The 13,170-nt window shown below is 42.9% G+C and overlaps 1 protein-coding gene across 2 annotated transcripts in view; it reads right to left on the minus strand.

Annotated features, from left to right (window-relative positions):
* The window catches only part of exoc6b (exocyst complex component 6B), a 132,101-nt gene that overhangs the window by 94,031 nt on the left and 24,900 nt on the right, over nt 1-13,170 (minus strand). For both annotated transcript variants that reach the window (XM_080891102.1, XM_080891103.1), the window contains exon 7: nt 2,019-2,192. In XM_080891102.1, coding sequence (XP_080747228.1) covers nt 2,019-2,192 — 174 coding nt within the window. The remainder of the gene's footprint in view (nt 1-2,018; nt 2,193-13,170) is intronic.

Consider the following 13,170-nt stretch of genomic DNA (forward strand, 5'->3'; position numbering starts at 1 on the left):
TCTTCTCGACAGCCATCCTTCCGCTGAGACCATTCCTGATGAGGTTTCAGGGACCAGCAGACGGATCTACGAAGGGCCAGATGGATCCCTCAGGTCCTGTGTCGGGTCTTTGCTGGATTTTTTTCTGTTTCTTAAGGACATGACTTCCAGATACTGTTCATCTGCTGAAGACATTTCTGAGTACGAATATTTCTTTGCTCCTTCGTTTGTCCAGTTTCCTTACATTGTTTTAGGACACACTGCATGCCATGTTGACATATGCCAAGTTTTTAGCTAATTGCTCTTTGGGAATCACCTTGGTGTGCCTGTCAGACTGTTATCTTTGGCATTTTTGTAGATTCAACTAAAAAAAAAAATGGAACCAACTGATTTGTTTTTACAACAGGCTTCTAGGAACAAAGTGCCGAAATTTAAAATTGAATTTTCCTAAGTTGTCATTTGTGGTTCAACAAACAAAAAGCACATTCCTCTGAAAGTTGTCAGGTACAAAGACTGGACTGAAAACGACTGAAAAAAGTTAAAGGCCAAAGTCCAAAGAACTGCAGAATTATTTCTCAAGACTTTAAAAACTTCCAAACATCTCTGGATCCTAAGAACATAAGAATAAATGAGGCATGGCCGAAGACCTTTGCACAACACTGTCTGTGTGTATTTATTATGTTGGACTTCTACAAAACAAGCTGCCATGAGGACATTAAAGTTTCACTGTGCTGAGGTGTAGAAAGTCTTTAAGATTACGAAAATTACTTTTGTACACACAGCGCAACACAGATTCTAAATATCAGAACACTCCAGAAAACAATCACTCTCAGGCCAAACAAGACTTCAGTGTCGACATTAACCTTAAGATCACAACAACCACACAGAGGCTCTCCTCAGCCTTGTAAATATGCCCACAAGTTACACGTAATTGCAAAACCTGAGAGAAGCACCACACTGATCATCTTATTGGAAATCAAAGAATTTGAACTATTTTACCTCTCAGTGATCCCTCTGTGTTTGTTTGCGTTTAGTATCTAAAGAAGCATTTGGATTCGGAAATCTCTAAAGGCATTAGACTTAACAAGCGGACCACGAAACATCCAGCTGCATTTTCACAGTAAATGTTGGCTCTTATTATTTATTTGTTGGTTTGCCTAGTGGCAGAGAGCCCAGTCATTACTTTATGATCTTTCAGCAAGTTTTTTTTTTATAAATTGTTTTTACCCTCAGCTGTTTGATTTGCGCTCCTTTCCCTTTCAAAGACTAGAATCTGCTCCAGCCCATGGGAACAGTCTTTTGAATATGTTGAATACTTTGGTACAATGTTTCGAGCAGTAGTTGTATTTGAGCGTGCGCCCAGTATAAGCTGGTTTACGTGGGCTACGTGCTGCAGTGGGATGAATGTTCGCTCTCCGGAAACATCAGAAATGTCACCTGGGCCGGACCTAATGACTTCAGACTACTGGGACTGAAGAAACATTCGCAGTCAATGTGGAAGGAAAAGGAAATGAATGGAAAGAAAAAGAAGACGACAAAAAAAAAAAAAAAAAAGAGAGAGAGAAAGAGTCACGTAGAAAAAGCGGCATAAGCCTTGGGCAAGAAGAGGACACATGGAAGAGATGAAAGGACAGAAAGACTAAAAACTGACTAACAACAAAGAAAACGCAGCAGGAAGCAAGTAAAACTGAGGCCACACTGAAGGATAATCAGACTTCAAACGAAATTGGTCCAGCCTGCCAATCTTAGGGGAAACCCACGGTCAGGATTGGCAACAATTATCTGACTGTTTAAGGGGTTATAAAAATGAATGTCAGCTCGCTTGGAAACAAGTCTGAGCTGCCCTGGCGACTCATTTACCCCGCCATGGGGGCGAGATCAGAGACGATTCTGCCACGGACCAATCTGAGATGAATGGGATGCACTGGATGTACAAACGTATCAGTATAGAGATGTTTGTTTCATCAAATAAGGTGAAGCCAGATAATTGGAGGCTGCGTGTTGTCTGGATTTTGTGTGTGTGTTTGCAGTTTTCTCACTTCATCTTCCTCCTCTTCATCCTCCACATCCAGAATTCCCGTGTCTTGTTCTGACAGCGGGTTGACACCCATTCCAGCCCGAATCGCCGCCGGCGCCGCCTTTCTGCCGCGCCGGCTGAGTAGGACCCTCGGCTGAGGCGAGACGGAGCTGTCCAGTGAGCGCTGTAGCTGGGCCTGGAGAACAAAACAGAAAAGCAGATGAGAACTCCACCGAGGGTCAACGGATTATTTTAAACCTGCATTGTTTGGTTCATTTCAGTTACTTCCTACATTTCCCAGAATCTCTTTTAAGTCCGACAGACGAGAATTTGCATTTAGGCGCTGGCGCAACTTCAGAGCAAAACAATGGAAGCTCTTTGATTTTCACGCTCTGACACCAAAACCAGATGTTGTCTGATAACACTCACACTCTGTCTGCAATAAGACTCCTCACGTGCAACAACTTTTATAGGGGACGGAGCAGAAAACAAACCCAGGAAAAATTCAAAAAACACAAACTGCTTTCAGACACTAACGGGGAAATGGTATTAATCCAACTCAGCATGTGAGCAATAAATGCTCGGGTTATTGCTCACAGTACCCCCCTCGTTTTAGAAACATTTCGGGAAAAATGTCAGAAATTGTGGACGGTGTTGCGAGGTCACCGGTTTAGACCTTTTGAGCCACTCCTCGTCCCATTGGAAATGGCCAATAAAAGTGATTTACCAAAGCAGCCTAAGAATACACAGGAGGGAAAATAGCAGGCCAGGAAGGGAAGGACAGGAAGGATGAGGAGTCGATGAAAACAAAGCACGTAAAATTAGTGCTCGAGACATAAAAGTGCAGACAGGGACAGATTACATGTCTGACCTGTGCTTTTGCTCGACAACGCCTTCGATTCAGCTGTTCCTTAAACTCAAGCTTACCAAAAAAAAAAAAAAAAAAAAAAAAATTTGGAGGACAAAAACTGTCCGAAAAATAAAACAGGAAGGGCTCATTCTCTGAGCGGTATTTACTTCTAATGAAATAGTATTTCATTTTGCATGAATTCATTTTATTTTCTTTGTTCTCTTTAAATACATGCACAAAACACCAAAAAAACCAACCTCCTTGTTACAGGTAATAAGGGATACAAAACTGATATAGAAAATACCCAGTGGTCGGCAGATCTCTCGGCAAAAATGCTTTGTTGATACAGGAAGAGAATGGCCAGATTGTTTTGCGCTGGCAGGAACACAAAAGTAACTCAAATAAGCTCTCAAGACAACCAAATACATTACAATGAGTTCACTCTATTCAACATGGCTCCGCAGTCACCAGATCTCACTTCAACAGCGAACCTTTGCAATGTGGTGGAACAGGAGATTCACATTAAGGATGTGCAGCATGACGCTATCACGTCTGTATGGACCAAAATCTCCGTGGAATCTTTCCAGCATCTCCTTGAACCTCTGCCACGAAGAATTAAGGCAGCTCTGAACGCACAACTCAAAAACTATACCTAATAAAATGTCCTGTGAGGGTCACATCACTTCTTTTGTCAGTGCAACACAAACACACACGTGTGCAGCATATACAGCTGCATTTGGTTAATGTCCAACTCATCCTGTCATTTCAGTTTCTCAAAAACGTGGTCATTTAAAAGAAGGTGGGGTAAAGCAGAGCAGGAAATGGAAAGGTCTACCTGGAAAGATTCCCCTACCAAACAATGCCATGTGTAATGTAATTTCTGATGCTAATTGTGTCCTGAGTCTACATCGCTGTTCGGGGATTACTGTGGGAAGTGATACATTCATCTCCCTGTGCGGCAGTGCTCGATGATGAGCTCTAAAAATAAAAATACTAAAAAACAGGAAGTTTTAGTCAGAAATTAATGGAAGCTGGTCTCCATAACAGAGTGAAAACAGAGCCGCGGTCACTCCAGAGGTGGCCAAGTCTTTGTCAGGACCTCGCTGGTAGGAGATCATCATCTTGCACTTCTACATACAAATAAAACTGATCTGAAGTCTTTAGTCATTTATCTCTACCTGATGTGCATTTTGAACTCTTTAACATGACCACCATTCGCCTTTCTTCGAAATCCTCCTCCAGTCGGGCCTCGGGCGCAGCATGGTCGCCAACATTTTTCTGTGGGAAAACCCTCAGAAATGAGGTCAGCATGCCTTTCCATCCACACCCAAATCCGCATCGGGCTACTTTTGAAAAACATATGCAAACACCTTCCTTGATCACTGGCGCCAACACGTAGGCTGCTTTGTGCGCTTAAATGTGTCGAATGGAACGTCAATAAAGACGTCATACACATCAAAATGCTTCGTTTTGGGCTGTTAATGCGAGGTTAATGAGAAAAACTGTTCCGGACACCAGGGCAGATAGGCACAAACCCAGAAGAGCACAATATCAGAGATGCTTGTGTATGAACACAATGCCATCTTTGATCTAATGTCCAAACACAAACAAACACGCACACACACCCACAGAAGACAAGTGAGTCATGGAGGACAATAAGAACAAACTAAATCAGGAAAGTGTCGTTGGGCTGCAGGAGGAGCTTAGGCCTAACGCTGAGGAATGTGCCGAGCTCTGAGTGTTTTCTCTAATTACTTTACATCGAATTAAATCAAAATGCTGAAAGAACAACAGGCGTCTGCGAGTCATTTCTTTGTAATTGTTCAAATACTCAGAAATGTACAACTTAACATAGCTCGACCACAAAAGACAGCAACCTGTGAATGGCGGAGAAAAGAGAAGAGGTTTTCAGCGACGTCAGCACCTGCGTCAAAGTAACTCGGCGCGGCGGTCGAGTTGGGCTCTGGAATTCTTCAGCAGGTGAATCCATGCCCGCTAACATTACTGTATACACACTCACCCGACCATTCACTCTTAACCGGGAAGCCTTTTTAGCCCCGTCTTTTGTTGTGTTTTTTTCTTTGGGGACAGAATTCGGTACAGCGCTTGAAGTAGAAGTGTGGGAATGTGCGTCATCTGCGGCACAAAAAAGCCATGAGAAACTGGGACGCAGTTACAGGAGGGAAACATGGGAGGCATGGGGAGTGGAGCAGACGGAAAACGAACAGTAGGAGTTGGGAAGAAAAGGAAAGAGAAATGGGAAAGTTGGAGTGATGGAGTGAGAAAAAAATAAAAAGTGTACAAAAGGAAGGCAGCACAGCATTTGGAATCAGCCACACTATAATGATTTAAAGTAAAATCACTTTAAATACTTTTTAAATGATCGGAAATTACTCTGTGGAAACGATAGGAGGGCAGTCCTGACTTAAATATGTGGCTGAGGTGAGTCGATGTCTCTGAGTGTAGAGTCAAGTGAACAAGGCCCCAGTTACTAGAGACCAGTCTGCAACAATCTGGCAACCACTAAAAATATTCACTCCCCAACCGCCTGGAGAGTGGTAGCTGGAGGTTGATTGGAAACAGATTGCTCAGTGACCCCAGTGCTAGGGGAGAATCTGCATCCCCCAATCGGATGACAAAAACCTCCTTGTGACTGTTTTACCATGGGCAAGTGTGGCAGCTTGCTTGGTTTGCGTGGAACAAGGCATCTTATCTGCAAACACTCATAAGCTACCCGCCGAGCTGTGGTAACACTTGAAAAGCATGTGGCAAACTGGAAACTGAAACCATTTGCCTTCAAAGTAAAGGCTGTCTCCTTTGAAAAGTGTTGGCTGCGACTCTAAGGCACAACTTTTTTTCTCCAAAGACCAACAGCCACCGATCCCAGTTTCCCACTTTTTCCAAGTTTTACTGCTGCTCAGGTAGCAGTTAGCGAGTATTTGCAGTCAAACTAGCATCATCCACTTAAACTACAGCTGACCACAGCGAACATAAGGAGGTTTTTGATGCAGCACCTTGATTGTGACCAGCATTGGGTGCAACGCATCCCTCCTAACATGTTCCCTTTTCCTTGCTGCACAAATGTGATACAATGAGCTGATGTCATTTCGTATGCAGAGGAAGAAAACAGTGCCCTGATCTACATAAGTGGCGACATGGACAAAAGACAATAGCGCAATAGTAAAGTGTGACATACCGGGACCCAAAAAGCTGCATTACACTGGTAACACAAGTACTTCCTCCCCACAGTCACCGAGAGCTGTGCTCACAGGGGACATGATTTCAATATTGAACTAAATTGTTTTAAAGGCTACTGAAATTATGAAAAAACTAATACAAATCTATTCAAAAGGACCTCCAAACCTCACTAAAACCACATTAAACTTGTTTATTTTTATTTGGTTTTGGTGAAGAAAAGCTGGCAGGCCATTGTCGAATTAAGTCTAGAGAGAATGAGTATCAAAAGGTTAGAGTTAAAAGGAAAAATTGAGCAAAGATGAGCAGGAAAAGTTGACGCTATGATAACGTTTTACTAATCCTTTTTTTTTTTAGTATTCATTTGGCATTTTGTTCAGTATTGGAAAAACAATCCTGATAATACTCGAAATAACATACAAGAATCAAATTGGTACTCTGTACAGAAAAATACTCCGTAACAAATGACTCGGATAAGGATCGAAGCTAAAACCTGACTGGGGCATCCCTACTATAGATCACTTTTTGGCAGACAGTCGGCCAGCCAGAAATAATGGTGTCTGATGGCAGTGAACTGTGGTGCATTATTCGGCAGACACCACACACACACAGGGTCCAGACTGGGTGACACAGCAGCCCATAACAGTTTATTTTTGTTCCCCTTGTGATGGTTCAATACACCGACCCAGCGTGCGCCCTCAGCCACCCTCGTTGCACGCACACGCATGTGTGTGTTCAGTAACTAGATACAGGTAATCAATCTTCTTCCACTTCACAGGCCCAGCAATCTGTTTCCCATTAGTGTGTACGAGTGTGTGTGCGCCTACTGAATACACAGCAGAAGCTCCAGACTCGTCCTCTGTTGAAAGCGAACACAAGAAACAGAAAAACAAGAGGAACAAGAGAATGAAGAAGGGAGGCAGGGAGATGGAAAGATGAGGAGGTGGAAAGAAAGGACGAGAGACAGACATGGAGATTTTGAGGAGGAGGGGTATGATGGGACAGCAAGACAGAAAGAGAGACATGACAAATGACAGGGGAGTCATGGGAGAATGACAAAGGCAGAGGATTCTGGCTAATTCCACTCCCTTGGTTCTCTTTCAAAAGGACCTATTATGCTTTACTTATTTTCTGTCATATACATGCTGTTATAGTTCTGATGCTCATATTAAGCTCACAGTCACTACTGTTTTAGAGTTTATAAATAGAAATAAAGAATATTCTACTTATAAATATACACTTATTATTGTGTAGTTAATGCATTCTCATGAACTTAGAATTAATCCATTAACAACTGATCCCGTAGCAGCAGGTCGATCGCTGTTCCACCTGATCACGTTTTATGTACATGGCTGAAGATCAGCCACAAATATATTATCGATGCTGCCATTATTTATCAGCAGATTAAACATGTGACCCTCATGTCTCCCCATCGCCGCACAACTGACAAAAAAACTAGCAATAAAAAAAATAATAATAATAAAATAAAATAAAACCAGCAGGTAGTTATAAGCTATAGTTGTGTCAACTAATGTTAGCCTCATGTCCTAAAAAATAAAATATTTCACTTTACCTCAAATAAACAGTTTGATTAAATTATCACATCTTGTGAAAGTTTGTTCAACAGGTGTCCAAAGTAAACAAGACCTACTTCAAAATAAGTTTCACTAATGCTAGCTATCAGCAACTAACAGAGGCTAACAGAGGCTAACAGAGGCTAACAGCAGCACTTGCCAACAGAAAACTTCAGGATACCCTAAACTAGGGGACCCCAACCTTTTTTGCGCCACAGACCGGTTTGTCCGACAACATTTTCACGGACCAGCCTTTAAGGTGTTGCAGATAAATACAACAAAATAAAACCAGTACTGGTACCAAAAAATATATATATATTTATTCATAATACACAGGAAAAGACCCAGGGAAACACAGTTAACGATAAAAACGATTAACAAAAGAACAATTAAAAACCCCAAAAACCATAAATTTCACACCTGAGCCTCAACTCTCGTAACCTGGTACCAAACGACTCATGGACCAGTACCGGTCCATGGCCCGGGGGTTGGGGACCCCTGCCCTAAACTGTCATCAGACAAAAGCGACTTCGCTGACTTGTATCGCTTCTCACCTGTCAAACTGACAGTTGAGGTAAACGGTGGACTGAAAGCCTAAACTCACTCCCAGAGATTTTGGAAGTTTTTTGAAGGTAAAAGCATAAAGTACAGCAAAAATATTTAATTGTCGCATACCCTTTGTCACATTTGACAAAATTTCAGACTCCTCTACGCACTCGTTTTTCCCCACTCCTGATTTTGTATGACATGCGATTGAGAGGGATACACCGTGTAAACCCTCTCTTTACAAGGGCTTCCAGCGAGGGAAGCCCTTCCAGCATCATGCAAAGCTACTCTACAAGATTTAAATCAATCTCTGGTGTAAACAGCGACTGGACTGAATAAGTGTCCTGCTATTTGATGTGTTTTGACAGCATACGCAGGTTCAAAACTTGAAAAGGCCCATCTTATACAGTGGGGCAAAAAAGTATTTAGTCAGCCACCGATTGTGCAAGTTCCCCCACTTAAAATGATGACAGAGGTCAGTAATTTGCACCAGAGGTACACTTCAACTGTGAGGGACAGAATGTGAAAAAAAAATCCATGAATCCACATGGTAGGATTTGTAAAGAATTTATTCGTAAATCAGGGTGGAAAATAAGTATTTGGTCAATAACAAAAATACAACTCAATACTTTGTAACATAACCTTTGTTGGCAATAACAGAGGTCAAACGTTTACTATAGGTCTTTACCAGGTTTGCACACACAGTAGCTGGTATTTTGGCCCATTCCTCCATGCAGATCTTCTCGAGAGCAGTGATGTTTTGGGGCTGTCGCCGAGCAACACGGACTTTCAACTCCCGCCACAGATTTTCTATGGGGTTGAGGTCTGGAGACTGGCTAGGCCACTCCAGGACTTTCAAATGCTTCTTACGGAGCCACTCCTTTGTTGCCCGGGCGGTGTGTTTTGGATCATTGTCATGTTGGAAGACCCAGCCTCGTTTCATCTTCAAAGTTCTCACTGATGGAAGGAGGTTTTGGCTCAAAATCTCACGATACATGGCCCCATTCATTCTGTCCTTAACACGGATCAGTCGTCCTGTCCCCTTGGCAGAAAAACAGCCCCATAGCATGATGTTTCCACCCCCATGCTTCACAGTAGGTATGGTGTTCTTGGGATGCAACTCCGTATTCTTCTTCCTCCAAACACGACGAGTTGAGTTTATACCAAAAAGTTCTACTTTGGTTTCATCTGACCACATGACATTCTCCCAATCCTCTGCTGTATCATCCATGTGCTCTCTGGCAAACTTCAGACGGGCCTGGACATGCACTGGCTTCAGCAGCGGAACACGTCTGGCACTGCGGGATTTGATTCCCTGCCGTTGTAGTGTGTTACTGATGGTGACCTTTGTTACTTTGGTCCCAGCTCTCTGCAGGTCATTCACCAGGTCCCCCCGTGTGGTTCTGGGATCTTTGCTCACCGTTCTCATGATCATTTTGACCCCACGGGATGAGATCTTGCGTGGAGCCCCAGATCGTGGGAGATTATCAGTGGTCTTGTATGTCTTCCATTTTCTGATGATTGCTCCCACAGTTGATTTTTTCACACCAAGCTGCTTGCCTATTGTAGATTCACTCTTCCCAGTCTGGTGCAGGTCTACAATACTTTTCCTGGTGTCCTTCGAAAGCTCTTTGGTCTTGGCCATGGCGGAGTTTGGAGTCTGACTGTTTGAGGCTGTGGACAGGTGTCTTTTATACAGATGATGAGTTCAAACAGGTGCCATTCATACAGGTAACGAGTGGGGGACAGAAAAGCTTCTTACAGAAGACGTTACAGGTCTGTGAGAGCCAGAGATTTTCCTTGTTTGAGGTGACCAAATACTTATTTTCCACCCTGAGTTACGAATAAATTCTTTACAAATCCTACCATGTGAATTCATGGATTTTTTTTTCACATTCTGTCTCTCACAGTTGAAGTGTACCTCTGGTGCAAATTACTGACCTCTGTCATCATTTTAAGTGGGGGAACTTGCACAATCGGTGGCTGACTAAATACTTTTTTGCCCCACTGTATTTATAGAACTCCAGGCTTCAGTGAAACGGCTTCCCTGAAGGCGTGCTTTTTGTAATGAAATACCAATTTTTTGTCCCATCTTCCTCACTCTCTCGTCACCTTCCTGTCGTCTTTTTTGGCTCTCAGCATCCTTCTGCTACTCTTTTTCAGATATCTCCCTTACCTCTTCATCTCCTCCTAACTTCTACATCTTTTTTCCTGCCCCTCATCCATCATAATCCCTCCCGATAATTCCCCAGTTTCCTCTTCTTGTTTCTATACATCTAAACCCCCCCACCCCACCCCCCGCAACTTTATTCTTCTTTAACCATCTTCTACTTTTTTCTTTGATCCTCCCTCTTCTTCTTCTTTCCTCTTCCTCCACTTCCATGGGCATGTGGCAGCAGACAATAGCTCCATTGTAAGCCATTTGCACTCCTCAATCTCCTCCACCTCTTCTTTCCCCCCAGATCTATTTATTTTCACATCCTTGGTTGAGGGAGTTGTAACGACGGCCGGGTAGAGAGCTGGAGCTAATTTGGAACAGAGCGCAGCAGAGAGACACACTGTCTGAGGGAGAAAGAGATGGAGTGACAGAAAAAATGGAAGCAGAACAAGAAGAAAGAGTGAAGGAGAGACAGAGGAGGAAAGGAAGGGAAGGAAGGGAAGAACGTCTACTTTGCTTGTGCACATTCAGTCCCAAACACACACACACAGTTACGACTGAGGGTGTGTGTGTTCAGAGCCAAACATTTGATACAACAACATAATCCCAGTATCAGTATCAGTTCTGCTGGACTGCTGGGGTTTCCATAATCTTCCTTGTAATTAGTGGTTAGGGGAGTAAGTGGTTAGCTTCTTCAGTGACTGCAAGTGGATTTTCTACGCCAGTGACTCTCAAATTGTGGTCCAAGGACCCCCCACCCAAAGGTCACTGAAGGGTTGTTAGCGTGCAGATGTTATAAATGGGGACTGCTTGTGCGTGATCATAATTTCTATTTAATGTCCATCACCTCCTTCCTCAGAGAGAAAATAAATACTTTCTCCCACAAAGATGTGACAAATTGAAGGAAAACTACTATAAAAGGTTCTTTGTGAAGTGCTGGATCAACAGCAACATCTTTCCACAGCGATGGCAGCTGTCTAAAAGGTCACTCTGAAAACTCAAGTGAAGTTCAAATAGTTTGGAAATCCTCAGACCATGCACTGACCCCTGTGACCTGCTCTGGGTGTTTGTTGTTGTTTTTTTCTAGATGGTAACCTTTAAAACTAACTGCCAACCAGAAGCAGCAAGATTATGAAGCGAGATCCTCTAGTGACATCTAGAGGACAAAAAAACTAAACAATGCATGTTAACTTTTCCCCCCCGGGGGGGCTTCAAACTACCACCTAATACATGCACAGTAAGGTGTCTGTAAAACAATTTGAACATCTGATAGCTTCTCGCCTGTAGGAAATGTTTAACAAACTCTCTGAATCTTTTTTTCTTCCCAATAAGAAGCAAATATAGCCTGCCTGAGTGCATGAACCTTCTCATGTAATTTAAAGTCAAATACTTTTATAACACAACTTTATTCTTCTAGTGATTGTTGTGAAAAAATGCTTTCAGCTTCATCTGCTGTTCTTCTCATCCAAGAGGCTTCTTCCCTTCTTAACATACTGACTGCCCCCTGTGCTACCACTCGTCCATTCAGTAGACTCACCTATGGCATCAATTCGTAAAGCTCACTGGTATTCACAGTCTGATTCTTTTGGACACTAGCCACAGGTTGAGGCCATAAAACGTAGATGACAGGTTAATCTGCAGCTTTGCTTTGAATTTCAGCTCTCGCTTCACCACAACTGGCTGATAAAGCAAACACTGCACCTTACTTCCCTCACTCCTGAACAAGACCCAGAGATGCTTTTCAGCAAAAACTATTCAGCAAATCATTCCCAACCCAGCTGAGCCAAGCCAAGGGATGTAATCCATCCAGCGTGTCCTGGGTCTACTCTGGACCCAAGTAACCAGCAGAAAACCAAAAGCTGGGTGCCATTGACTGATCTTCGGTAAAAATGGCATTTATCTTTGAGATCGTAGAGAACTTAGATTTACTATATAATATTACATTTACTGTTGAATTGAAATACATCTGTGGGTATCTGTATTTAAGTTGCAGGTTGACTGAACGGCTGCTGCTTTGGATGGGCCGGCAGAAGAGCGGTGCACCACTGCTCAATGTCCCAAAGCACCAGCACTAATGAGGGAAGTAATTATTAGAATGTAAAACAGAAGCAAATGTGCAGCGTGCTTTACTCTGAGCCTCCATCCACTCGTACATCTGTCGTGAACCACTCCTTCATCATTCCCATCCCTTCATCCTGCACTTCCATGGAACAACATTCCCCAAATAATGGAAGCCCGCAAATAAACAAGGAGGCCTTCACTCTGAGCTACGGATACCACAAGAGAACATAAAACACACAGACATATATAACTTCCTTATCCTTGAAGAAAAAAAACAAAACAATGAGGTAAGTGGAGAAAAGCTGCACACACATCTTTGTGCGTGCATGTGTGCGTGCATGTGTGCGTGCATGTTCCTTGACAAGCCAACGTACTTGCTTACTGGCAGTGGAACCACAGAGCAACACGCGCACGCACAGAGGCTGCTTCCAATTGTCAGACAGAAAAGATGAACAACAAAAATCAGTTGTAGGATGAAGTCAGTTAGACAGGCAGTAACATACAGTCTTCATCAAAGACACCAAACGACGTTACACAGCAGACGCGTAAAATCTGTGAAATGTTAAGAACATTCATATTTTTGGACTTCCTTACCCTTAATGCAGCCGCTCACACCGACCGCATACTGTCACAGGATAAATATAGTTTTTTCCCCATCAAGTTAGATTTTTTCTGATTTTCATGTGTGAATAAAAAGATCTGACCAATCAGATCAGTGCATTTGGCAACAGCTGCATTCATAGCATGCAGTGCTGAATGTACGACGATGTGAAAATACTATTTTACCTCA

This window comes from Rhamphochromis sp. 'chilingali' (genome assembly GCF_963969265.1).
Source record: "Rhamphochromis sp. 'chilingali' genome assembly, chromosome: 1".
In the NCBI taxonomy this organism is placed as follows: domain Eukaryota; kingdom Metazoa; phylum Chordata; class Actinopteri; order Cichliformes; family Cichlidae; genus Rhamphochromis; species Rhamphochromis sp. 'chilingali'.